General features: G+C 38.7%; 1 protein-coding gene across 4 annotated transcripts in view; it reads left to right on the top strand.

The window, feature by feature from the left end:
• Positions 1-26,006, top strand: part of LOC131042249 (tetraspanin-18) — a 42,283-nt gene that overhangs the window by 12,038 nt on the left and 4,239 nt on the right. For all 4 annotated transcript variants that reach the window (XM_057975574.2, XM_057975575.2, XM_057975577.2 and 1 more), the window contains exons 3-5: positions 8,250-8,349; positions 9,018-9,098; positions 9,177-9,281. In XM_057975574.2, coding sequence (XP_057831557.1) covers positions 8,250-8,349; positions 9,018-9,098; positions 9,177-9,281 — 286 coding nt within the window. The remainder of the gene's footprint in view (positions 1-8,249; positions 8,350-9,017; positions 9,099-9,176; positions 9,282-26,006) is intronic.

The raw sequence follows: 26,006 nt of genomic DNA, 5'->3' as shown, positions 1-26,006 counted from the left end.
CTAGTGTAGAAATTGGCCTTTCGAGTTGTGCAAAGGTATCTGGAGGTGTGACAAAATCCTAATTGTTGTGATTGCGATCGTTTTTTGAGCATTAATGCCATCTTTCAATTTGAGTGTGTAGGGTAGAGAAGAGCCCATGAAATTCACTCAACTGGTGGCTAGGAGATGGCATGAGGACCATTAGGGCTTGAAAATTTAACCATCGCATTTAAAGTGGCATGGGTTGCCTTCCTTTTTCCATTTTTAGAACCACACATGAATTTATTGCCTTGAGATGAACAATTGTTTTTGAGCGGGAAAAAGTCTTTTGCAGTAGTTGTAGGGTCAAATTGGGTCAATAATGGTGACTTGGGTCATGTAGGGAGGTAGGTGGGAATGAATAGTGCAAAACGTAGGAGTTTCAAGGATTGGGGGTTAGGAATACCTCATAACTCGTACCACTATTGAGGATTGGGGATAAGGAGTAATCCATGCTCTATGCTTAAAGAAAACATATAAGAGTATCTCTACATCTCCAACTCCAAAAGGACATAGGAAGTTATCTGAACCTGGGGAGCATAGATACCAAGTAATTCATCCCTTAAGGTATGCAAGTAAGAATATGTTCAAACTTGTGATCCTAATAAAGTAATCTAGTTGGAGATGTCAAGAATTGGGAGTTGGACACATTCAAGCCTACAATCTCGTTGAGATGGTGTGGTGAAAAGTGTTAGGGATCAATGTTTGGCGATACCTCATATCATGTACCACATCATAAGTATTCTTGCATCTTTGACCTTGAAAAAGAATATAGAAGAAAATGTTGGAAGTTGTGGATTAGAAATACGAAGAAAGAGGCACTTAAGCAAAGGGATGACTGAAACTCTAACTCCAAAAGGTAACCTAGTGCAAAGGGCTAGGGAGTTGAGGTTTAGGGAACAAACGTGTTGGTAAGATAAGGTTCAAACACCGACAAAGGCAAAGAAAAAGTTAGGGAATGAATGAAAGGGATATTGGGAAGGAAAACTCTAAGTTTCGATAGGGAAAGAGAAGGAAAGTGAGGAATGGATGCAAGGTATGCTAATATGGGAAAGTCTAATATCTTGATAGGAATAGAGGAAATGGAGGAGCTGGGTGAAAAAGCATATTAGGAATGGAAACTCCAAAACATTGACATTTAATATAGTCTAGAGAAATTTTAATACAAAACCTCCACACTTAGAACTTTTTAGGATCCTTGCAACTTCCAATGTTTGGGAGGCACATGGGGGACAACAAAGGACAACACTTGAGAAAAATTGACAAATAGAAACACATACTAAGATTTCTCAGATTTGTTATATGTGATGAGCAAAATGGGGCTCAGGTGTACAAAGGAGTTGGGGTTCAAGCAAAATTTTGTGCTATCGCAATATTAGCTTTAGTTGGGGATGTGTGCCACTAATTAGCACAATGAGAATCCAACTATCTTCGAGAGAAGATCAAAATAGGGGACTAAATGAAGATCGTGACAAACACTATCATGACAAACAAGGCTCATGGCTATACAAAGACACACAACACGATACTTACAAGACAAGATACAATATGTACAAGGGAAGGCAATAAGAAGAAATAATTTATAAGATGTCTACCTACAACTAATGACGTGGGAGCACAAAGATTTTGAAGTTATGGCTGCAAGTAAAACTTACAACATGATTGTAGGTCGCACATTGCATGAGGACCCATGGCACAAGGTAATGGATAAATTGCCACAATTACTTGCCTCTTTCAAAGACAAGCCTATTTAAGGAGCTGATCTCCCTCAAGCCATTGTTGTTTACCACCCAACTACAACAAATGAAGCTTTTTGTCTACATACATCAACTTGCGATTATTGCTCAAGAAGTGAAGAGCTATTTCACTATCAACTTTGCTATTCCAAGGCAACCATTAATAAATTAATAATAGGTGCATGACCTATTCCATGATGCATCAATCATGTCCATAGCTGGTTGTGGATGGTATTTTCTTCTTCCTACCTTTTTGAGACAATAATTTTGAGTTCAGCTCACCACCACAAATATTCAATTTTATTTCAACCCCATCATACTTCTAACTTGGCAGCCCATCAACACATACCAACAATTTTCTCTCCGTTAATAGCACCATTTTGTTGGCATAAATTGCAGGGCTATCAACTTACCCAAACTAGCTATTTTTTTGATAACTATGTTAGAAGTGTTGTGAAACTTTTTCCTCAAAGTGAAAATAAGTTATGGAAGCATTAGAAGGACATAGAAAAATAAAGGATAATATGATCCTTTAGTTAAAATGGAGATTAATGAAGAATATTTATGAAAACTTTTTTAAAAGAGAGGAATAATTATATTTATTAAATATTAATTAAAGGTAACCTTTGTGAAAGGGTGTGATCATTTTAAAATCACCTCTTAAGTCTTATATAAAGCATTTATGTGAGACTTGATAGGGACATTGAGATCACTCAAGGAAGAAGAAAGTGATTTGGTGAGCTATGGGCATTAGAGAAGGGAAACATAGGCATGTCCAACTCATTGAATTCACCTCTTAAGTCTTATATAAAGCATTTATGTGAGACTTGATAGGGACATTGAGATCACTCAAGGAAGAAGAAAGTGATTTGGTCAGCTATGGGCATTAGAGAAGGGACACATAGGCATGTCCAACTCAGGCACAAAATACACCCAAGATTGTCCTGGGGAAGGCTTTTGTGTGAGTAGACACATTTTTGTGGGAGCAGGCACATATTGTGTTTTTATACGGTCCTCCAAAGTGTGCCACAGCTATGAGGGCCAATACCACTAAAATCTTCCTAGGGTGAGAGTGGCTTTTCGAAGTGTTGTGATTCAAATAAGCATTGAACTTATTATTATTCAAATATATTTTAAATTATAAATGAGATGGACTTGATTTAATTAAATTCTTTAAAGATGTTATTTGTTCCTTTTTTATTATGTTCATATTATTGGATGCTAATTTATATTTTAAGAATGGTGTTCTTAGTGTGCTGAAGTCTTAAGCTAGTTAATATTGATAAACAAACATTTTTGTGCAGTTGTATTTAAATTATAGATATAATTAATAATTTTTAAACTTAAATTAACAACACTAGTAAATCCATTGCCATATAAAATTAACTTTTATATATTAAACTTGTCCACTTTTTACACTCACAAAGAAGTAGTATTACAAGATGTAGTTTTCAAAATAGAAACCAAGACATTATATCCTTGGCAACAATGATATTCTTGTTGAGTCCCAAAACCATTGCTCCACAATTGTAGAACATAATCTTACCTTTACGGCCAAGGGGTGTCATCAAAAAGGTAAAGCCAAGGTTCATCAATAGACTAAGGAGAGTTAAAGGCCAATTGACAAGACTGGGTAGTCTATCCTGCACTTTGGGCTTAGCAAACATTAGAGGATATTTGCAGAGGTATCCTTAGTAGGGTTTTAAATTGATTAAAATGTAGCATGGTTGCAACAATCAACAACTATACCCAATGTAAACTTGACCCCCATTATTTGTCATTAGGTCAAGATAAACTAGTTGTATAAAACCTCTTATATAGTTGATAAAACACCTTGCATATGCACCTATGGATAACAATAGTTTCATGATCCCCAAAGATAGTTTCATTCATTATTTAATACACAGTTAGTTGCTAAAACACCTTGCACAAGCACCTATAGATAACAACAATTTTATTATCCCCAAAGATAATTTTATTCATTATTTCATACATAGTAGCAAGGTGCAGACATGAACCATGATTCTTTGATGATTTATCTGTCTAGGTCCCTATTTTGTAAAATTGAATCATGAACAAAGAGGAAAGAGATGCCATCAGGCAAAGAATATTTTCCTAGGCCTAATCCAACCCATCAACCTCACCTAGTCTATTTTATCACCTAGTTCATTTCATCACTTAGTCTAATTCCTCTTCACCTAAGGTTCCACACTCGGTTAAATAATTATTATTATTTAATTGAACACCTTTTCCATCTCACAATAAATCAAATAAATAAATAATAATCATTTCCACCTATTACCCACCTCACGTGGCTAAAATAATTAAATAATATTATTATTTAATTAGGCCTATATTCCCTCAACACAATCCAAGAATAATGGGCAACTAAGAACACTTGTCCTTGTGGTTCCACTATTTCCTCCAACAAGCCCAAGAATCTAGCCTTACTAGATGCGCATGTTCCTTTTTCCTCTCATGGTCAAAGCAACTTACTAAATTTAGTAAGTGAATCCTAGCCATTCACATTCTAACTACCTCCATCTCATCCCTCCATTCCCTCCTTGATCCTAGGGAAATCCTCTGAAGAATACTTCATCGTTGATCTCATCTTTTGATCTTGACCATCCATTCATCCTTCCAAAAATCTATAAATTTGGACATCCCCTTCCATTTTTCATCCATTATCATTTTGCTAAGTATATGCTGTCAAAACAGGTAACTTTGAGCAAAGAAGCATCCACATGTCATCTTGTCATTGGAGCAAATTATTCAATAATGGAGGTTTTGGTAACATTTAAGTTTATTGTTTATTTTATGCTTTGTTGAGTTCTCTCTTGTTGACCTCTATCTAGAGGTTTTGCTTTAATTTGAATAAGAACTTGCATGTTAGTTTGTTTCTATTTTGCATTCAAATTTTAAGCACTACAACATCATATATAATGAACATACTTAATAATCCATCTCAAAACTACAATAACTCACATGCAACAAAAGAAATACCATTACAATTGTAATGCATTAGAAGCTGCCACCTTTCATCTAATCCCTATTACAATCACACCAACAAATGTGGTGAGAGAAAATGCACAACTGCGATTAAACATTGCTTTTAACCATTACAAACTGCCATGGAGACATATTGTTACATGGAGATGTGCTTCTATAAGCCCTTCCTATTGTTGACAAGATGTATTCCTTTGTTTGTAGTTCATAATGACAACATTTGATGCCCTAGAATCAATTGTAGACTTTCCTAGACTAGAAAATTGGTTCAACAAACAACCCTTCGAATGATGAACAAGCTCAAATTTTTAGATCTCTACCATGGGTACGTAACCCTGGGAGAAGAAACATGATTGCTTTGCATTGCAATGATCATCTATGCCCTTGATGTCATAATCATTAATGCTCTCATGTAGAATCGCTCCTTCGGGATGTGCAGAGGTATCTTGAGACATGAGGAAATCCTTCTCTTCATTATTGCTATTATTTTTGAACATTAATAGCATCTTTCAATTTGAGTGTGTAGGGTGAAGAAGAGCCCCCACTAAATCCATTGGAGCATGGGTTGCCTTTCCTTTTCCATTGCTAGAAGTACATGTGATTCCATACCCTTAAGATCAATAGTTGTTTCTGGGAGGGAAAAACTCTTATAGAGTAGTTATAGGGCCAAATCGGGTCAATAATGGTGACTTGGGTCATGTAGGGAGGTGAGTGGGAGTTTTGGGGATTGAAGGTCGAGGATACCTCATAACCCATACCACTATTGGGGATTTAGAGTAAGCCATGCTTCATGCTTAAAGTAAATAGATCAGAGTATCTCCACATCTTTGACTCCAAAAGGACATAGGAAGTAAGTTATTGGGAGTTAGGGACCAAAGGTACCAAGGAATTAATCCCTTAAGGTATGCAAATAAGAATAGGTCAAAATTTGTGATCCCGATAAGGTAATCTAGTGTGAGATGTTGGAGATTGGAAGTTGGGATTACCTCTTACGAGGTACCCAAGTAAGGACACATTTGAACCTGTGATTTTAATGTGTTGTAGTAAAAAGTGTTGGGGATTAGGGTTCAAGGATACCATGTACCACATCAGAAGTATTCTTGCATCTCCAACTTTGAAAAAGTCAAGGTTTTGCGGGAAAGCATGCCAGTGAAGTTTGAAACACCGACAAAGGCAAAAGAAAAGGTAGGGAATGGATGAAAGGGATTTGGGGAAGGAAAAAATTGAAGTTCCAACAAGGGAAGAGAATGAGCTTGGGGAATAGATGAAAGGTATGGCAACATGGGAAAGTCCAATATCTTGATAGTAATAAGGGAAATCACAGAGTAAGGTGGAAAAGCATACTAGGAGGGTAAACTCTGAAACTCTGAAATTCAACACAATCCTTAGAAGTTTTAACATAAAACCTCAACAGTTAGAACTTTTTAGGATCCTTGCAACTTCCAATACATGGTAGGCACATGGGGGACACCACTTGGGCAAAGTTTACAAGTGGAGACCCAACACTTGGGCAAAGTTTACAAGTGGACACCCAACACTTGGGCAAAGTTTACAAATGGAGACCCATACAAAGTTTTCTTAGATTGGTTATATGTGATGGGCAAAATGGGGCCTAAGTGTGCAAAGGAATTAGGGCTCAAGCAAAATTTTGCACTACAGGTTTGAGTCCCAACACAACTAATTAGGAATACATCCAAAAATGAACACAATACACATGGAGACACACCAAATTATTACAATACCCAAATGCTTTTATACTTTGTTGGAAATAAAGGCCCTAGGGTTTGCTGTAGTGTTTTCCTTCCTAGTTCTACCTCATCTTTTTCCTTTGCAATCCATTAGCAAATAACCATCCATTAGCACTTCAATGAGATTTTAGGCTTAAATACCCTCTTTGCAAATTCTGACCAAGGCAGGATGTGCAGCTTGCATGAAGTCAAGCTAAAATCATGGGAACAATAGGGGGTGCCCATACCTTTTGAGCATCATTCACTAGGACTTGCGCACAAAATCTCTTGCAAACACATCCACTCGTAGTGTGGGGGACATGGAGAAACATTCCCTTTTGATTTGTAGTCACCCAAAGCATTAATGGTGGCCCCAATTGTGATGTGCTAGGGCATGGAGGACATTACAAAATCAATTGATAAACTCATTGGAAATTGCGTACCATTTAATTGGTTGTTGGAGAGTCTTGGAATGGTGGGAGGATAGGTAGAATAGAGCGTGTTGAGCCATCAGGTTTTTTTGGTTGCATAGGGAATTGATTAGTTTTTAGGCTTTGGCGGAACTAGTGGATGAATGCCAAAGTGTTTGAAAGATCTGGAAGTCCATGAAGGAGTGAAGGTTTGAAGCATGGGGGTTGAGAAGTCGGGAGGAGAGAGGATTTCGAGAATAGGGACGAAAGTGCAAAAGTGCAAGGGAGTCTCCAAAGTCCAAGAGGGAAGGAATACCAATGGTTGGAACACAGGATGATTGGATGTCAGGGTTGGAGTCCTGGGGGGAACATGAGCCATGGAACCAAGGGTTGTGGGTTGGGATTCAAAATCTTGGGGGAATTTGGAAATTTAGGAACACAAAATGAAAAGCAAAGGAGGCTGGGGTTTGGAGTTTTAGAGAAACTTCACACCTCAACATTTGGTGCAAAGGTGCCAAGTACCTCTAAAAGTCTAATGCCTTGCAAGGAAGATGAAAAACCTTCAAACACAAATTTACCCACATCCAAGAAACTCGACCATGGAGAATTTCAATCATAAGCATAATGTGACCTTCAAGGACCTTTAAAACCAAGATAAACACATTTTTTACTTTTGTGGGGAATTGGGAGATTAGAGGAACCAAGGAACTAGGGACACGTTTCAATGTCTCTGAAACTTCCGAAAACCCAAAAGGCCAAATACCATTTATGGAAAGGCCACTACAAGAGTACCCCTTAACCAATTTTATCAAGGATCTTTAGGATTAGAACACTCTGACCGACATCCTTGGGCAAACTTTATCTTGCATTGTTATTGCCCTTCTCTTTTAGGCTTTGCATTCCCAGATATTTACTTCATACTATTTGTGAGGAGCTACATCTTATGCTGGGGATGTTTGCAAGATGTTTTCAAAACAGAAAAGAAATATTATACTCCATTTTAACATTTTGTTGAGAACACAATTCTATATTGCATTATATATTATAAGAAGGTGAGAATACATTGAAACTTATGATTTGTTACTGCTTTCTATAAAATCTGATTCTGCATTTCCCTATCTACTATTGGCAATTGCTCTAAATGCTCTTATGATTAAGAGTATCCTCTGCAAGGTTTGAGGCAATCTGAGAAAATTGTTTTCTTGTGTTTCTAACCTAACACTGCTACAAAATTATGTGCAGCCTGAGAAGTTGATTGCCAGTAAACTGAAAATAGTTAAGTCCTTGTAAGCATGATGGAATGCTTTTTTTTTTTTGTTTTGGACTGACAACCTTAATTTTTTGTATGGCAGGTTTATCTACATATTTCTTGGCATTGGCATCATTGTTTGCGTAATAACTTTCATTGGTCACATTGCAGCAGAGATAACCCACGGCTGTTGTTTATGCTTTGTATCCTTGATTTTTATCATGTGTTGGGTCCTTTCTTGTTTTACATTTAAAATAATCATCATTAGCACTGCAATTTTGAGAATACGTACTGCAAAAGTTAGCTCTTTACATTTTTATACTGAATGCTTGATTTGTGGATTTCGGACCTTGGTAGATCTGTGGAAAGCTCTTATGTAAGGCATCTCTTCAAGTACTGCATATGATGTCTTTTCTCGGGAAGAGCATAGGCAGTTACAGCTAGCTCAATTGAATGGAAGCTAGAGCAGGAGTTTTAATCTTCTAAATTTATTCTTGGACATCTCTCATGAGTTCAGAAAAACCCTTTTTTAATTCCTTTGTGCTTTTAAGCTCAGGTTGGCTTTATTTGAGAGGTCTATTGCATGCCTATTGTGTACTGGTGTATATTCAATGGTCTGAAATTAGACAGCAAAGTATAAACCAATTTGATAGGATGGTCAATCCATCTGGTCAAACAGCCAGTATAAGTAGTCTTTGTTGTCTTACCTGATTGATCACTTACCCTTAATGTATGCTGTGACATTATTCAAATTCTTTTATATTATTAAGCATGAAAATCAAATATCTGTTGTCATGATACCTGCAACTATAAATTCTGTTCTTGATTTTGCATAGTTTTCTATGCTTTGTTGCCCTTAACCTGAATCTAGTATTCGGTTCTAGTAATATTCCTTATTTTACTTGAAGCAGCTTTGGTGGGAGATATATTCCTTAATCATCATTGGGAAAAGGTGAGTCTCTCCTGTGGTTTGAAAGAAAAACTTTTATAAGCATTTATACCTAGCTGATATTGTGCTTTTGTTTGATAGGATATTCCAGATGATCCAACTGGAGAGTTTGAAAGCATTAAGAAGTTTATTAAAGATAATGTGGATATATGCAAATGGGTTGGTCTTGCAATAGTAATAATTCAGGTATGTGAAATCTAGCAACTTTTTCTAGAAAACTGGTTGAACCTTGCCTAATAAAATCTAGATATGCATTGAAATTATATATTTTCCTGGTATAATATAGACTTATAATACTGCATGTATTTGGGAGCGTCTTGTGGGTCTGTGGATTGTGTTTGCAATAAATGTGACCTTCGACTTTTATTTTATGGTTTCAGTGTTTATATATGTTTAAGCATTTTTTTTACTTTATTTTATTTTTCTGCAGATTTTTTTTTTTATGTTGAACATTACCTAAATTGGGCAATAGGAAGAAATATTGAGAAATTATAGTAATGGCCATGAATGACCAAAGTAGATCAAAGAGGATATGGTGGGACAACCAAAGCATTTGTGGGAGTCAAAAATAATCTTCAACACATACAGAGTTGATATAAAAGAAGCTACAAGCAGAGCACGAAATAGATTCTAACCAGCCAGGGTGATTAGACCAAAAATATGTCCTGTATTCCTAACATCACATATTACTATGAGAGACCAAACAATTGCTAGGGAAGAAGATATGGTTGATAGAGTCTCAGACAAAACTCAAAAGTTTTTCCTAATTGTTACAGAAAAAGGATTGACATCTCAGTCATCTATGGTGAAAGAGTCTATACAAGATCTGATAATACCATAAAAGAATGGTTTGGATCAAGTGGTCCTAGCTGAGCAATCCGAAGGGGATGCGAAAACTATCTCCTAGAAACACTCCTTACATCCATAATCAATGGTCCCTTTGTGGTAAATGAAGAAGTTGGTAATACACGTCTCGCTAGATCTCCCAGGATGTGGGCAATGCAGGTGGCAGACCCTTGAGGCTTAGCAATGGGTTCATCACGTTGAGTACCAGAGAAGGAGGCTGAAGGTATCCAATTGATCTATCATTCCATCTATGGAGGTAACTGTAGCTCTTAACACGATGAATTCTGGAAGGCATATGAAGATATGGTTGATAGAGTGTCAGACAAAACTCAAAAGTTTTTCCTAATTGGTACAGAAAAAGGATTGACATCTCAGTCATCCATAGTGATAGAGTCTATACAAGATCTGATAATGCCATTAAAGAATGGTTTGGATTAAGTGGTCCTAGCTGAGCAATCTGAAGGGGATGCGAAAAATATCTCCTAGCAACACTCCTAACATCCATAATCAATGGTCCCTTTGTGGTAAATGAAGAAGTTGGTAATACGTGTCTTGCTAGACCTCCCAGGATGTGGGCAATGCAGGTGGCAGACCCTTGAGGCTTAGCAATGGGTTCACAATGTTGAGTACCAGAGAAGGAAGGTGAAGGCATCCGATTGATCTATCATTCCATCTATGGAGGCAACTGTAGCTCTTAACACCACGAATTCTGGAAGGCATATGAAGAATGAGGTTATTAATCAGGTAGTCCTCATGATCCTGTATAAACCTTGATCCTTGACAGTGACTCATTCTTGGGGTAAAAGACCAAGCACCTTTGACCACAAGCAGTGAATGATTCATCTGAATCTCTGTTTCAAGCCAGATGTCCTTCTTAGCTCTTGTAGGAGATGTGACATCTAAAATTAATGTGTTCCTATATCTCCACCTCCTGGAAGAGGAAACACTGAGAGCGAAGCCTTGAGTTGCTCGAGTGGAATTCTGTGGCCATGCGACCAATGCTGTTAAAAGAATAAAAGAAAGATGAAAGAAAAAGAAAGAAAGAAGAAAGGAAGAAAACATAAAGAAGAAAGAAAAAATATTAATAGCAGATCTCCAAAAGTCCCAAGTTGGACAAAGTGTTCTGTTGACAATCTGAGGGAAATGCTTGACATAGTAAGATGTCTCAGTGCTGAGTGGTTGTGGAGAAGAGATCCAAGTGACCTTTTTGCAAAAGGGATGAGTAGATGCATTAAAAGAGCAGCTAAGGAGTGTCTGGTTGATGGAAATGCAAGTAAACTATAAAAGCAGGCTGGTATCCAAGTATCTCAACAGTTGTTTTTAACAGTTTAGAGTTTAAGTTAAGATTTCTACTTGAAGGAAAGTAACATTGAGTATGTAGGTTGGAATGCTTGATTGCTTATATGAGGGATAATCTATCTCTGGCATCTTGAACATTCAAAGGCAGCATCTTGACTTTCATAGATGACAAATTTGAAATTACTATCATTTAGCATCTAACCAAGAATTATCCAAATGGTTTGACAGTCCCGTCAATACCATCTTGGTAATGATCAGGCATGTTGGTAAACTCAGTTGAGAGAGAGGTGGTATTTGTTTTGAGAATTGACATGGATATTTTGGGCAAAAGTTATTATGTCATGATGAAACCTATGCATGTGATATTGCTATCATCAAGTTTAGAAGCAGTATTTCTGTAGCTGCCTTCTTTTAATGCAACATAAACATATCCTGTAGTCACATAATCTTTGCAATGAGTTGTACCTTGTGTGTTAATAGATAGTGCCTCAGTTTAGTGGCTGCCAAGATTACTGCTAGGCAAGCTCGCTCAATAGGTGTGTAATTGAGTTCATAGCCCACTAGTGTGCGAGAGATGTAGTAAATAGCACACTCTTTTCCTTCTGCATTATGTTGTGCCAGTAGTACACCCAATGCTGTACTTGTCGCTGAGATATAAAGTAACAACGGTCTACTTGGATCTGGTGGCATCAGCAATGGTGGATTTATGAGATAGTCTTTAAGCGTCTGAAATGCTTGTTGGCATCGGGCATCCCACTGAAAGCGGATGTTCTTGTGTAGCAGGTGTGTGAATGGGTGACACTTATCAGCCAATTGTGCAATGAATCTTCGGATGGATTGAAGCCGTCCTTGTAGTGTCCTTAGCTGACTGATATTCTTTGGAGGTGGCATGTCCATGATTGCTTTAACCTTTGCTGGATCGACCTCAATGCCTTTGCTTGAGACAATGTATCCTAGAAGCTTCCCGGAGGTCACTCCGAAGACACATTTCTTTGGGTTGAGTCGAACATGGTATTGTTCCAGTCTATCAAAGATTTTATCTAAGATGTGAAGATGTCCTTCTCTAGTAAGTGATTTTGCTAGTAAATCATCCACATAATCTTCCATTATAGTATGCATCATGTCATGGAAGATGGTGGTCATTGCTCTTTGATAGGTCGCTCCTGCATTCTTTAGACCAAAAGGCATTACATTCCAGCAGTATGTGCCCCATGGACATGTGAAGGCTGTCTTATGTTGGTCCTCTGGTGCGATCTTTATTTGATTGTATCCTGAAAAGCCATCCATGAGTGAAAGCATGGCATGTCCTGCTGTCAAATCCACTATGATGTCGATATTTGGTAGAGGGAAATCATCCTTAGGACATGCCTTATTTAGATCTCTGAAGTCAGTACAAATGCGGATGCCCCCTTTTGGTTTTCCGACAGGCACAATATTGGAGATCCATTCTGCATAATCAATTGGTCTAATGAAACCAACATCCAGGAGTTTCTTGAGTTCTGTTTTGACTAGCACGGCAATCTGAGGATGCATCTTACGAAGCTTCTGCTTGACAGGTTTGGCTCCTTTTGCTACTGTGAGATGATGCATGACTAAATCAGGATCAAGCCCAGGCATGTCTGCATATGACCATGCAAAGTTGATCTGACGCTGTTGGAAGAACTCTATAAATCGAGGCTGTTCCTCTGGAGTGAGAAGAGATGCCAGATGTATGATATGAGGGTTTTCAGGAGTCCCCACATTGTATTCTTTGGTCTCCTCAATGAGGATCGTTGATCGTTCCTGTTGTGTACTAGCAGGGAGAATGTCAAACCCTTCATCCTCAGGCACCTCAGAGAGGTTTTCACCATTGGATACGCTCTTTCTTTTTACTTTTGTCGGATCAAATAGTGCCACAGTGTGGTTTTCACTGGAAGATCCATGTTTTATTGTTATATTTTTGCAGCTGAAGGATTTGGCATCCGCCCCGAAGTATGCTGCGCTATTAAGTTCAATGGCGAATCCAGCTTTGTGATCCCCGCTTGGTAGATTATCCCTTAATTCCAAAAAGTCAATGATAGCCTCATCGTTCTGGAAGAGGTCAAGACATGGGGGATTTGGTTGGTTCCATTCAATGAGTTCAGGGTGGATAATGGGCATTACTTCATCAATTAAGTTAAGTGCGGGAGATGTATCAGTGAGGGTTAAGACGGTGTGGTGAAGGTCGTTGATGGTACTCTCCCTGTCAGAATCAGGCGTAGGATGAGACGTAGGGTCTGTGGAAGATGTTTCCAGCTCAGGTACCCAAGTGGTCTTTATCTGTGCTTCTCCGTAAACAGGGATGTCTTTGCGGGGTGGAGGTGGTGATGTGTCTTCCTCATCTGAAGTGTTAAGTTGCACTGAATCGAATTCCCACTCATGTGAGTCGGTCTCTGAATCACTCTCCAGCATCCGATTGCTATACCATACTGGGATGTCTTTGGAGTTAAACACGGCAGGTGTGATTGGTTTATGTATCCTTGTAGTGATCGGTGTTGCAGGAATTGTGATGGGGTTTAATGGATTTGTCACTGGAAGTATCGGTAATGGTGACTCAGTGGCTTCTGCTGGAATTACTGGTGCCATAGATGTTGCTGCGGGTTCCAATATAGTTGCTGCTACAAATGGTGTTGCTGATAGGATTACTGGTTCGTTTGATGGGATGAGTGACATTGGTGATGGTGGAGTTGTGAGCCTTGAGGGGGCAGTGGGGATAGTGCTTGATGGTGCTTTGATTATGAAAGGTATCCTCTTTGCAGTAGGTGGGCAAAATGGTTTGCTGGGTTTTCCTTTGAATCTGAGTTTAGGAAGGATCTCTTTTTCAAAGCCAAGGCCTGTATTACCTTTGGGCTTGAATTCTGGTAGTAGAGGTTCGTGTCGTCCTTGTTTGCAGTATCCCAAAGCACTCTGACCATCATATCCCATTCTTTGCATAATGAGGAGGCCTTTGCCATATTGTTCCGTAGGAAGTGTAACTTGCGGTTTGTCAGTGGTGATGGGATCTTTATAGATCCAGTCCGCTAGGTCCTCATCTTGTGTTTCTTCCTCTTGACTCTTTCCAAGGATGAAAGGTGTTAAGGCACATGCTGGCGTGATTAGTGGTTGCTGGAGCAACTGCTGTGGTTTACCATGTGTTCTAGGAGAAGTAGGCATTTGTCCCACACAAAAGAGCTGACTCAAGTTATATTCTCCAGGACCTTCCTCTGCTACTTTCATCTTTAGCTTTTCTTGCTTGGGCATAGGGGTGTTTGAACTGGCAAGAGAGGCGGGATTTATATATGATGTGGATGAAATGGCTTCTCTATTATTAGGAACGGTAATCTCTGGTTGATGGCTGATATTATGGCAAAATGCAAAGGGATTTGCATCGCCCAGGATTGTGATCTCGACCCTGTTATGTGGGAACTTGATACATTGATGGTAGGTAGATGGAACAGCTTGCATGGCATGTATCCAAGGTCTCCCTAATAATAGATTATATGGCAGAGGAAGGTCCAGAACCTGACAAATTATGTGTTTTACCACAGGGCCCACTCGGATGGGTAGTACCACAGCTCCTTTGGATGAACGCTCTGCATCATCATAGGCCTTGATGGTGATCTTCTTGCGAGGATCCACTGATTCTAGTGCATATCCCAATGCTGTGACCAACTGTAGTGTACAAATGTTCAGGCCTGCTCCATTATCTATCAAGACTCGCTTGATCCTGTGTTGGTTGACAAAGCCTTCAATGTGTAGCGAAGCGTTATGAGGTTGCTGGAACGAAGAGTTGTCACTTTCGGAAAAAGTGAGACAAGGTGATGACTTTAGATTTCCAACCATGGCTTGAAATTGGTCCGTGTTTAGGTTTGCAGGGACTGACGCCTCTTGGAGTGCGTGATCCAAGATTGTTTTATGAGAGGGTGACAGACGCAAAAGCTCCAAAATGGATATAAGTGCAGGGGTTTTGTCTAATTGTTCTACAAGATTGTATTGCTTCGGGACAGAGGTGGTGCCTTGTGGAGCTGCCTTGATGGTAACTTTGCCACGACGCGTAACAACATTGCAATTTGAGGTGGGATTTTTGAAGGTTATAGTTGCAATTTGTTCACTGGCATCATATAGGTGATTTACAGTGTAGTTATACGCAGCCTGCGTATAGTCAGTGGTATCGGTGCCTCGCCTGGAAGTGGAAGGACCCCTTTGATCTTGCGATGGAAGTGGATTTTTGAACATCTGATGATCATTATTGGTTGTTTTTGGGTCATGCCCTTCAATTTCAATTTCTCCTCGGTCAATAAGATCCTGAATGAGATCTTTCAATCGGTGACAATTACTTGTCTTGTGTCCTCTTCCTTGATGGAACTCACAATGTTCAGTATCTCTCCACCATGCCGGTTTGACTTGAGGCTCATAATTTGATAACTTAGGTAGAGTGATCAAATTCTGAGAAATGAGTTGTCGCATCACTGTTTCAATGGGTTCCCCTAAGGGAGTGTATGTGCGTTTTTGTTTTTGTGGACGAGGTCTTGGTTCATCATGAGATGTGATGAGACCTTGATTAAGAGGAACATTTGTGTTATTTTGAGGTGGAGGATTTTGTCCTGCAAACCGAACCACAGGTTGTGCATTTTGGACAGTCCGAGCATCCACAACCCCATCGTTGACGATATTTTTATTCTTGTTCCAGAAGTTTGGTTTGTCACTATTGAAGCGCGGGCGAGGACCATCTTTTGGTTCATTAAAGATTTTGATGAGCCCTTTCTTGATGAGTGCCCTTTCACATTTTATACCCTTGGTGATCATATCGTTAAAAGAGTCTGTGTCTTTGACATCCAGGTGAAATTCCATTTCTTCATTTAAGTTGGAAATGAAAATTTCCACTAGTTCTTGTTCAGGTAACTGAAGAGAACGTCTGCTAGACATTTGGCGCCATCGTTGCAGGAATACTGAGAATAATTCACCTGGTTTTTGTTTGGTGTTGCATAGATCAGCCATGGTGATGTCGCGTTCAATATTATAAGAGTAATGAGATAGGAACTTCTGGATGAGTTCCTCAAATGTTCTAATGCCACCTGGAAGTCGGGAAAACCATGATGTGGTTGTTCCTCCCAAGCTTTGGGGAAAAAGGCGCATTAGGTATGTGTCCTCATAAGCTACTTCAAGACAAGCAGAATGAAATTCTCGGACATGATCACGGGGATCCCCCTTTCCTCTATATTTTTCAAATTTGGGTGTTTCAAACCCGCGTGGAAAGGGTGGCATATAAAGATTCCTATCAAATGGATAGGGACAGATGTCGTTAAGTGAGAATTGATTGGTCTTAACACCACTATGAAGTTGTTGGGCGAGATTCTCGACTTGTTGCCGCAACATCTCCATTTCATTTGGAGGAGGAGGTGGTGGGTTACCTCGAGGGATGTTATATCTGATGGGATCTCTACGCCTTTCCTCCTCATGGCGACTTTGTCTTTCTGATGCTTGTCTTAATTGGGCGAGATCAAAGTCAGAGGGGAGTTTGGCTCCTTCTTGAGCAAGTCGTAAAAAGTGAGCATCCGCATTGCTCCTTAGTATTTCATCAAATAATCTGTTAAAATGAGGGTTATGCTGAACCCTTTCGATTGTTGAAGGAGTGGGTGTACCTGGGTTTTCATCATTCCCAGTTCCTCCAAGTGCTTCTTGAAATTCATTGAGGTTGTCCTCTTCTTCCTCAATTTTCATTTCTCGTTGCCTTGATCGTGATCGGGTTTGAGCCATTTTGTTTACAAGTTTTGTTTGAAGTTGATTGAAGATGATGATGAGTGGTGATGAAATGCAAGATTGATTGGTTGGTGATTTGTGTTGTATGGGGATCTCTAGCACTTTTAAGGTAGATGTAACCGAAATTCCTTTCTTTGAATTGCTTGTTTGTTTGATAAGTTTGGATGTGATAAGGTGTAGAGAAATCTGAGATGTGTTACAGACTTTGACTACCTAGTAATGAGAGGATTCACTCATGAACTAGTTTTAACCTGCGTAGATGTGTCTCTTAGGATGAACTTATCCTAGATGTAGAAACAATCTAAAAGTGATGTGATGTGTTTGATTTCAAGCAATATCTAAAAAGGAATCGTGGGACAAGAACCTCTTAATGTTTTGAGAGTTGGGATGAATTGATGATGGAATAATGATGTATGAATGAGATGATGGATGTTTTTGTTTTCAACTTCAATAAAAACTTTGTGTCACAAATGGGACAAACTCTTCTTCTTCCCTTTCAGATGTTGGTGGCACTTCTCGAGCTGTGTTGTAGGTGATACAGATGTTTGGGAAGAAGTTGGGATTAATCTTTCCTCCTTGATTTTTGTGATAACTCAGAGCTCTATATTGCATAAAAGCTCTGTTGTTCAATGATTCTGAATCAAACTCGTTTGTTTTACCTTGAAGGTATAGACGCATGCGATGTAGAAAGACTCTATGTGAGACAAAGATTTGTCTATTGAGATAGAAGAATTTCCTCTTTTTGATTAAAGCCTTTGAGCTCAATGGTCTCCTTTTCAAGTTGATATTCTGATGACACTTCTTCTTTCGCAAGATGTGAAGAATGGTCATAAAAGTTGTGACTCTGTGTTGTTTGCACTTTGTTTTTGGTATTTGTGGTTGTGTTGACAGATGTTGGATGAATACTTTGTTTTTGCGATTGATTTTCTTATTTTTCTTTGACAAGAAAACAAAGCAAGCACACAAACACAAGAATGTTGCCTCAAAAGGCACAAATGAGTATGGGTCTAGATCAACCCAATCCTTGGACTTGTTTTTGACCCTTCCTTTAGATTTATTTTAAGGTGTAATTCCAAAGCCTGAAGTCGGCTCAATTTGCACTAGGTCTGTAAAACGAACACACTTCAAACACTCTTTATCCCTAAGGTCAAATGGCCAGTTGTGATAAATTTAGCCCACATCTTGATATTTCTTCGACTTTGGTACTACATACCTTATCAATCCCGCCGTGGCAGGTAAGGATGTGATATACTAAGTCTTGCACGAGCATAACAAATAGATGATCCCTATGATGGGGGAGTCACCACTTTTATCAAGCCACAAGTGACTTTTCAAAAAGCTATGTTTCTACTCAAGGAAATATGTATGGTGAGTATCTTGGGAGCAAAACCATCTATGCTCTTGCACTAAATTATATCTCAAATATCCTCAATCAATAGAACGGGTGGGCTACTACTTAAAGGTGTTTAGTCATGTTCGATATTTTTGGACATAAGTTCATTCTGCAGTGACTCACTTAAGAGCCTTGTAACTGGTGGTGGGGCCCATTTGTCCTTTCGGCCAGTTACAATGTAGGAACAGCTATACCCAAGGCTACAGCTTTCGCTCACACCTGATTTCTATAGCGGCTCGAAGGATTTACCGCTCAAGGTCGTTCCCAAGAGTGATGTGTCTCTTGGCAGGCCTCTCTTAAAAAGATAAAATTTTGAGTGTTACTAACACTTTTCTCTTGCACCTAGGACCACGAAAGCCAAGGGAGAGGATAGTGTGTGTTAGAAGTAGGACCACTCGACCAACTCTTTGCACAAGTGTGCCAAGCACGAAAAACACTTGTTCTTTTTAATCTGTCATTGCAATGTGATCTAACTATTTGGAGATGTTGCTCCAACAATCATGGTGTTCTTTTTAATTTTCAAAGGCAATTGTTTGAGTAAACTAGAATTTGAAATCCTGGTCAACTTAATGAAAAACACGTTTGCATGAAGTAAAATTGCTTTGAAAATGAGACAAGTTGATTGTGAATTTTATTTGCACCAAAAATGGAAGTGTGGATTGTGAGTTTTATCTTGATGCAAGAAATAAAATTTGCCTTGTTGATTTTAAGCACCAAAACGAAGTTTGTTTCCTAACTTGCAAAAAAAATAAAGTTGTTTTTGTATAAGTTTGTGGTTCTTTTTACCTTTGAACAATGAAATTCTTTTTAAGAGCCCCAAACAAATGTGTGATTCTTTTTTTAAAAGCCCAAATTTGAAATGTGAAGTTAATTTTAAACCAAAATAAAAAGTGAATTCATTTTTAAAACCAACTTCAAAAACAAGTTAGTAAAAAAAATATAAATCTACTTTTTAATCTAATTTAAATCTGCACAAAAGAGAAAAATAGTTAGTAAAATCCGCCTATTTGGTGGGCTTCTACAAGCCTAATTTTTTTTTTTTTTTTTGGTTACAAGGTGATTTGTACAACGTTTTGTTACAATAGCGCTAGTCTGCGTTTGAACAGAGGCACTATTTAACACAAACGCACTAAAAGAAAGGGAAAGACAGAGAAGGGAAAAGCACTGAAACAGGGGGAATAGCGCCAAAATAATGCCAAACGCACCAAAACAGTGTCAAAATCGCAACCTGTGTGACATTTTCAACATTCAAACATGTTATTGGTTAAAAAAAAAAATTGATCTTTTTGGTGTTTGGATTCACGTCGGGTTCACCAAATGATGCTCTGCAAAAAGGATTAGAAAATCTGTTTGATGGCAACACACACAAGAGCACAAGAAACAAACGTTAGTGTTAGCAACAAAAGATTATCCTAAACAGGCATATCAAGAGAGATATTAAGCATGAAATAGAAAGCATATAAACATAAAATGAAATAGCTAATCAAGATGCTCATAGTTGCTCCTCCCTTGTTCCTCTCCTCTCCAAGTCCCAAATGAGTGTAGCTCTCAGCAGCTTTTTGCACTATGGATGCTTATGGAGGATTGAGATTTAATACTAAGCTTCAAATATGAAATGAAAAGCTAAATACTATGCTAGAGTAGATAGTGATGCTATGAAAAAGCTCTATGCTAATGCCAGTATAACAACAATACTCTAAAATGCTTCTCTTTTTGCTTGAGGAGAAGGGTTCTATTTATAGAAGAAATAGGGAAATGAAGGGTTAAGATTGAGCAATCTTAACAAGGGTTAGGATTGAAAGTTGGGGATCCATGTGCACAATTGGCACCAATAAAATGGTGACAAGTTTCAACATAGGATTGGGTTGAGAGAAGAGGTTGGAGGCATTAAAGGCCTGAGAAGACCTCATGGTTATCTAGAAGGCAAGGGTCAAGTCTAAATTAAGATTACCCACTGGATTAAGAGTTAATCCAAGGATAAACCTTTGTGCAAATGTTTAAGAGATAATCATGGTCAAAGCATTAATGGCCTGATGAGACCTTTGGGTTGGGTAGAGGTTGAGTCAAAACAAATGTTTTAACCATGTGGGAGGGTTTGAGGTAACCATTAATGGTTATTGGAGACTTTGGGGATTAAGTGGTTGAAGGTTGAAAGCCTTCAATGGTTATCAAAGACTTTGAGCCATTTAGTGGTTGAAGGTTGGAAGCTTTCAAAGGTTATCCAAGACTTTGAGGGTTAATTTGTTGAACACACAAAGCATTAATTGCTTTTCAAAGACTTTGGAGTCTTTGAGAAGTGACTCCAATTTGCTTAGGAATGTGACAATATTTAGGGGATGGATTAGGCTAATTAGGAAGGGTTTAGAAGAATCTAGAAGGGGTTTAGGCATACAAGTGGATTTTGTAGAAAAATGCAAGTGGGAGAAATTTTGGTATTTTCAATTAAAATAAAATCATTTATTTCAATTAAATGGTGTAATTTGCATTTGGATAAATATTCAAATAAATATTAATCTATTTAAATGAGAAAAATGAAGATAAAGCATTAAAATGCTTGAAGACTTTGAGGGAAACCATTAAAGGCTTGAAGACTTTAAGGAAAACCATTAAAGTCTTAAGAAGACTATAGAAGGAAGCCATCAAGTTTGAAGACTTTAAAGCCATCAAGTTTGACTACTTTAAGGGAAACCATTAAAGGTTTCAAGTGGGTGAGGATAAATAGGATTTTAAATAAATAATTTATTTAAAATAGTTGTGCAACTTGCTTTTGTAGGAAAATACAAGTGGGTGGAGAATAAAGGTGATTTAAATAAATTATTTATTTAAAATAATTGTGCAGTCAAAGCGTGACAGTTGATGTCAGTTGGTCGCTTGGACATGATAAAGTCTGAGTAAGTGAATCAAAGTGACCTGATGTGACTTAGACAATTGATGTAATTGCCCGATGAAGTCAAGGTATATAAAGCAAAATACTCGTTGAGACGTAGACAATTGATGTAATTGTCCGTTGGATTGTGTTTGATTGGTTGATCAATTGATAGTGTGTGCATGTGATGGATGGCTGTGGGGAATCATGGCAGCCCCGTTGAGACTAGGTCATTATGATAAATGCCTGATGTAGTCTAGGATTACCATGATCGATTACCTGTTGAGACCCGAAGATACTTGATCAGAGTATCTGTTGATAGTCTAGGTGTGTGGGAGTCGATGTATCTGTGCAAAATAGAGTAACTTTCTTGACTTATTGGATGACTTAGGATAGGAAACACAATCCCTCCTATTTAGAGATGGATGGTGATGAACGTGGCTTGATTAGGTTGATTGGGACATGATGTAGGGTATGTGATGGTGATTATCGAGATGGGGAGGGTGAGGGGGGATTCGATGTTAGATAGAAGTTATGGAGGACTAGGACCGAGTCCTATGGAAGAAGATGAGTAAAATAGAGTATGCATTATTATGACTATGTATGCATGATATGCAGCTATTATGAATGTATGGATGGGTGGAATGCAACGAAATGCAATATATACAGATGAGATGAAATGACGATCCATAGTGCTTTATTTTTCATCATTGAGCTTTAAAATGTTGTAAGAAAATACAAGCAACTTGACATAAAGATTCAAGATGACCAGAGTATTTCTTACATGGATTTTGATATAGCAAGTTAATACAAGCAACTTGATATAATGGATCAAGTTGACCTGAGTATTGCTTGCGGAACAGATAAGGATTATCTCCTTTCATGCATGACTTGGAACGTCCTCCTTGATCTTAGGCTGATCATATCCTGAGACAAGTGCATACCGTAATAAGAGATAAAACCTTTATCCAGTTTGGACGAGGTAGGAGGAACCAAAGGAAGAGCATTGTACCTGCAAACAAACAGTATATACATAAAGAATAAAGAATATGGATCCTTGGTAATGGTTCATGCTCATATGGTCGAGGTATACGCTGTAGTCAGCAAGCCGTAGTGATCTATGACTGCATTTGGCATAAGATCACGTAACTTGGTGAACTTCCCACGTAGACACCATTAGTACATGCCCCAGAACTTCATCGGAAATAATGCACAAACGATACAAAACAATGTTGAAAAGATCCCGATACAGATAAACAAATGAATTACTCACAAATCAACCAAGTATTTGACAGCCTAACAGAATTTTCTTGTCAAAGAAAACATCATCTTGTCTTTGTTTTGGTAAGGAAGGATGCATCCTTGTTTTAAAGACAGTTTTGGATTGTTGATGTGGATTGTGTGGTTGTTTGGTAAATGGTCATTGTGTGAGTAGTTTGTCGCAATGTTTGTTTTGGTATCTGCATGGATGAGTATGTACAAGGTGTTGCCATGTTTTTGTGTGATTTTTCAATGGTTTTGTCGATGTTTTTGGATTTTGAATTGTTTTGAATGTTTTTGGTATTTTTGTGAGATATTTTTGAATGTTTTTGGTATTTTTGTGAGATATTTTTGAATGTTTTTCGATTTTTGATGATTGTTTGAATGAAGAACTTAATGAATCATAAGACAATGTAGAATCCACTTCCATCAATAGGTTAAAGGCATTGCCCCCAGTTTTAGACATGACTATGAAAAAGCGGGATGCAAGATGTATGGAGTACTATCATAATTGCAGAGGAATAACAAGCCATGGTTGATGGATGGATGGATGTATGTATGAAGTAGATGTGATCGCCACAAGTCTGAAAGATAATGGAGCCATAGCCTTTACGAGTGGCGCCTGTTTGCCAGGTTTTCACCATCGTTCTTACCCAAGGTGCCACCGGAGTGGTTGTTCACCGTTTGGATGCATGATTTTTCTTTACTTTTTTGAATGTTTTTATATTTTCTTCAGGACATTTTTCTGAATGTTTTTTGGTATTTTCTGATAGACAGGGGAGCCTGATGCTCTGTACAGCTTATGTGTAAAACCGTTTGAGGTGCATGCTGTTGATTGGATCTGCGAGCGGTTCTCCGTCTGATGTAGCCAACTGATATGCCCCGGACCCAAATACAGCAGTGACAACATATGGGCCTAGCCAATTTGATTCAAACTTGCCTTGATGTTCTCTGTTTGGTTGGTTGCGAGGATTCTCTCGAAGAACAAGATCACCTACCTCAAATGTACGAGGTCTAACTCGGTGATTGTAGCTTCTACTCATGCGCTGCTGATAGGCTTTGAGATGGTTGTATGCAGCTTGTCGCTTCTCATCAAGTAGCTCCAAGTCCTGAAGGCGTGAGACTCTGTATGCGTCATCATCAATGAGATTGTGCAAGGAAACCCTTAATGATGGTATCTCGACCTCAATAGGCAAGATAGCTTCTGCACCATAGACCAATGAATAAGGAGTTGCACCTGTAGGGGTTCGAATGCTAGTTCGATATGCCCATAGCGCTGGATTCAATTGAACATGCCAATCACGACCGGCATCATTGACTGTCTTCTTTAGGATTCTTAATATGTTTTTATTGGATGCTTCGGCCTGACCATTGCCTTGTGGGTAATAGGGAGTGGAAAAGCGGTGTTGGATATGAAATTTCTCACAAAGCTCACGGACATCCTGATTTTTGAAAGGAAGACCGTTATCTGTGACAATGGACACGGGCACACCATACCGACAGATGATGTAATTGAGGATGAATGAGGCGATCTGCTTGCCGGTGACTTGGGTAAGTGGAACAGCTTCGATCCACTTGGTGAAATATTCGGTGGCGGTAATAATGAATTTATGGCCATTGGATGAAGATGGATGGATTTTACCCACAAGATCAAGACCCCATTGACAAAAAGGCCATGGTGTTGTGATTGGTTGCAGTTCTTGAGCTGGTGCATGTATTAGGTCGCCATGAACTTGACATTTTTTGCACTTCCTAACAAAGTAGTAGGAATCCTTTTCCATAGATGGCCAATAGTATCCAGCTCGCATGATCTTCTTGGCTAGTGATGGACCACTTGAGTGAGTCCCGCAAATTCCTTCATGTACCTCTTCCAAAGCCTTTGTTATCTCACCTTGTTCTAGACATCGAAGGAGAGTACCATCAAGACTGCGTCGGTATAGGGTTTCGGCAATAATGGTATATCGAGCAGTTTGGCGAATGAAGGTTTTACGTTGGTTATTTGATTGGTTGGGAGGAAGGGTGTGATCACGGAGATAAGTGTAGAACTCACCATACCATGGGGATTCAGAATCGACAAGGCGACATATCATTTCGGATTCGGGGATATCATAAGCGGGAATCCAAAGCTGTTCTACCAAGAACTCGTAGCGTGTTGAATTCTGTGGAAGATCTAGTAGAGATGCGATGGTAGCCATAGCGTCAGCAGCTCGATTCTGATCTCTTGGTATCTGCTCAAAAGTGATAGTAGTAAATGATGTCTTTAGAGTGTCCACCATTTGCTTGTATGGCATGAGTTTATCATCTTTGGTCTGATACTCATCTGTTGCTTGTCGAATGACTAGTTGGGAATCGCCATATACTTGCAGTTCTTTTAATTTCCATTGTATGGCTAATCTGAGTCCTGTGATCAAGGCCTCATACTCTGCTATGTTGTTTGTGCATGGAAAGGATTAGAAAATCTGTTTGATGGCAACACACACAAGAGCACAAGAAACAAACGTTAGTGTTAGCAACAAAAGATTATCCTCAACAGGCATATCAAGAGAGATATTAAGCATGAAATAGAAAGCATATAAACATAAAATGAAATAGCTAATCAAGATGCTCATAGTTGCTCCTCCCTTGTTCCTCTCCTCTCCAAGTCCCAAATGAGTGTAGCTCTCAGCAGCTTTTTGCACTATGGATGCTTATGGAGGATTGAGATTTAATACTAAGCTTCAAATATGAAATGAAAAGCTAAATACTATGCTAGAGTAGATAGTGATGCTATGAAAAAGCTCTATGCTAATGCCAGTATAACAACAATACTCTAAAATGCTTCTCTTTTTGCTTGAGGAGAAGGGTTCTATTTATAGAAGAAATAGGGAAATGAAGGGTTAAGATTGAGCAATCTTAACAAGGGTTAGGATTGAAAGTTGGGGATCCATGTGCACAATTGGCACCAATAAAATGGTGACAAGTTTCAACATAGGATTGGGTTGAGAGAAGAGGTTGGAGGCATTAAAGGCCTGAGAAGACCTCATGGTTATCTAGAAGGCAAGGGTCAAGTCTAAATTAAGATTACCCACTGGATTAAGAGTTAATCCAAGGATAAACCTTTGTGCAAATGTTTAAGAGATAATCATGGTCAAAGCATTAATGGCCTGATGAGACCTTTGGGTTGGGTAGAGGTTGAGTCAAAACAAATGTTTTAACCATGTGGGAGGGTTTGAGGTAACCATTAATGGTTATTGGAGACTTTGGGGATTAAGTGGTTGAAGGTTGAAAGCCTTCAATGGTTATCAAAGACTTTGAGCCATTTAGTGGTTGAAGGTTGGAAGCTTTCAAAGGTTATCCAAGACTTTGAGGGTTAATTTGTTGAACACACAAAGCATTAATTGCTTTTCAAAGACTTTGGAGTCTTTGAGAAGTGACTCCAATTTGCTTAGGAATGTGACAATATTTAGGGGATGGATTAGGCTAATTAGGAAGGGTTTAGAAGAATCTAGAA

This window comes from Cryptomeria japonica, chromosome 1, assembly GCF_030272615.1.
Source record: "Cryptomeria japonica chromosome 1, Sugi_1.0, whole genome shotgun sequence".
NCBI classification, from domain to species: domain Eukaryota; kingdom Viridiplantae; phylum Streptophyta; class Pinopsida; order Cupressales; family Cupressaceae; genus Cryptomeria; species Cryptomeria japonica.
This window is presented reverse-complemented; position numbering and strand designations above follow the sequence as displayed.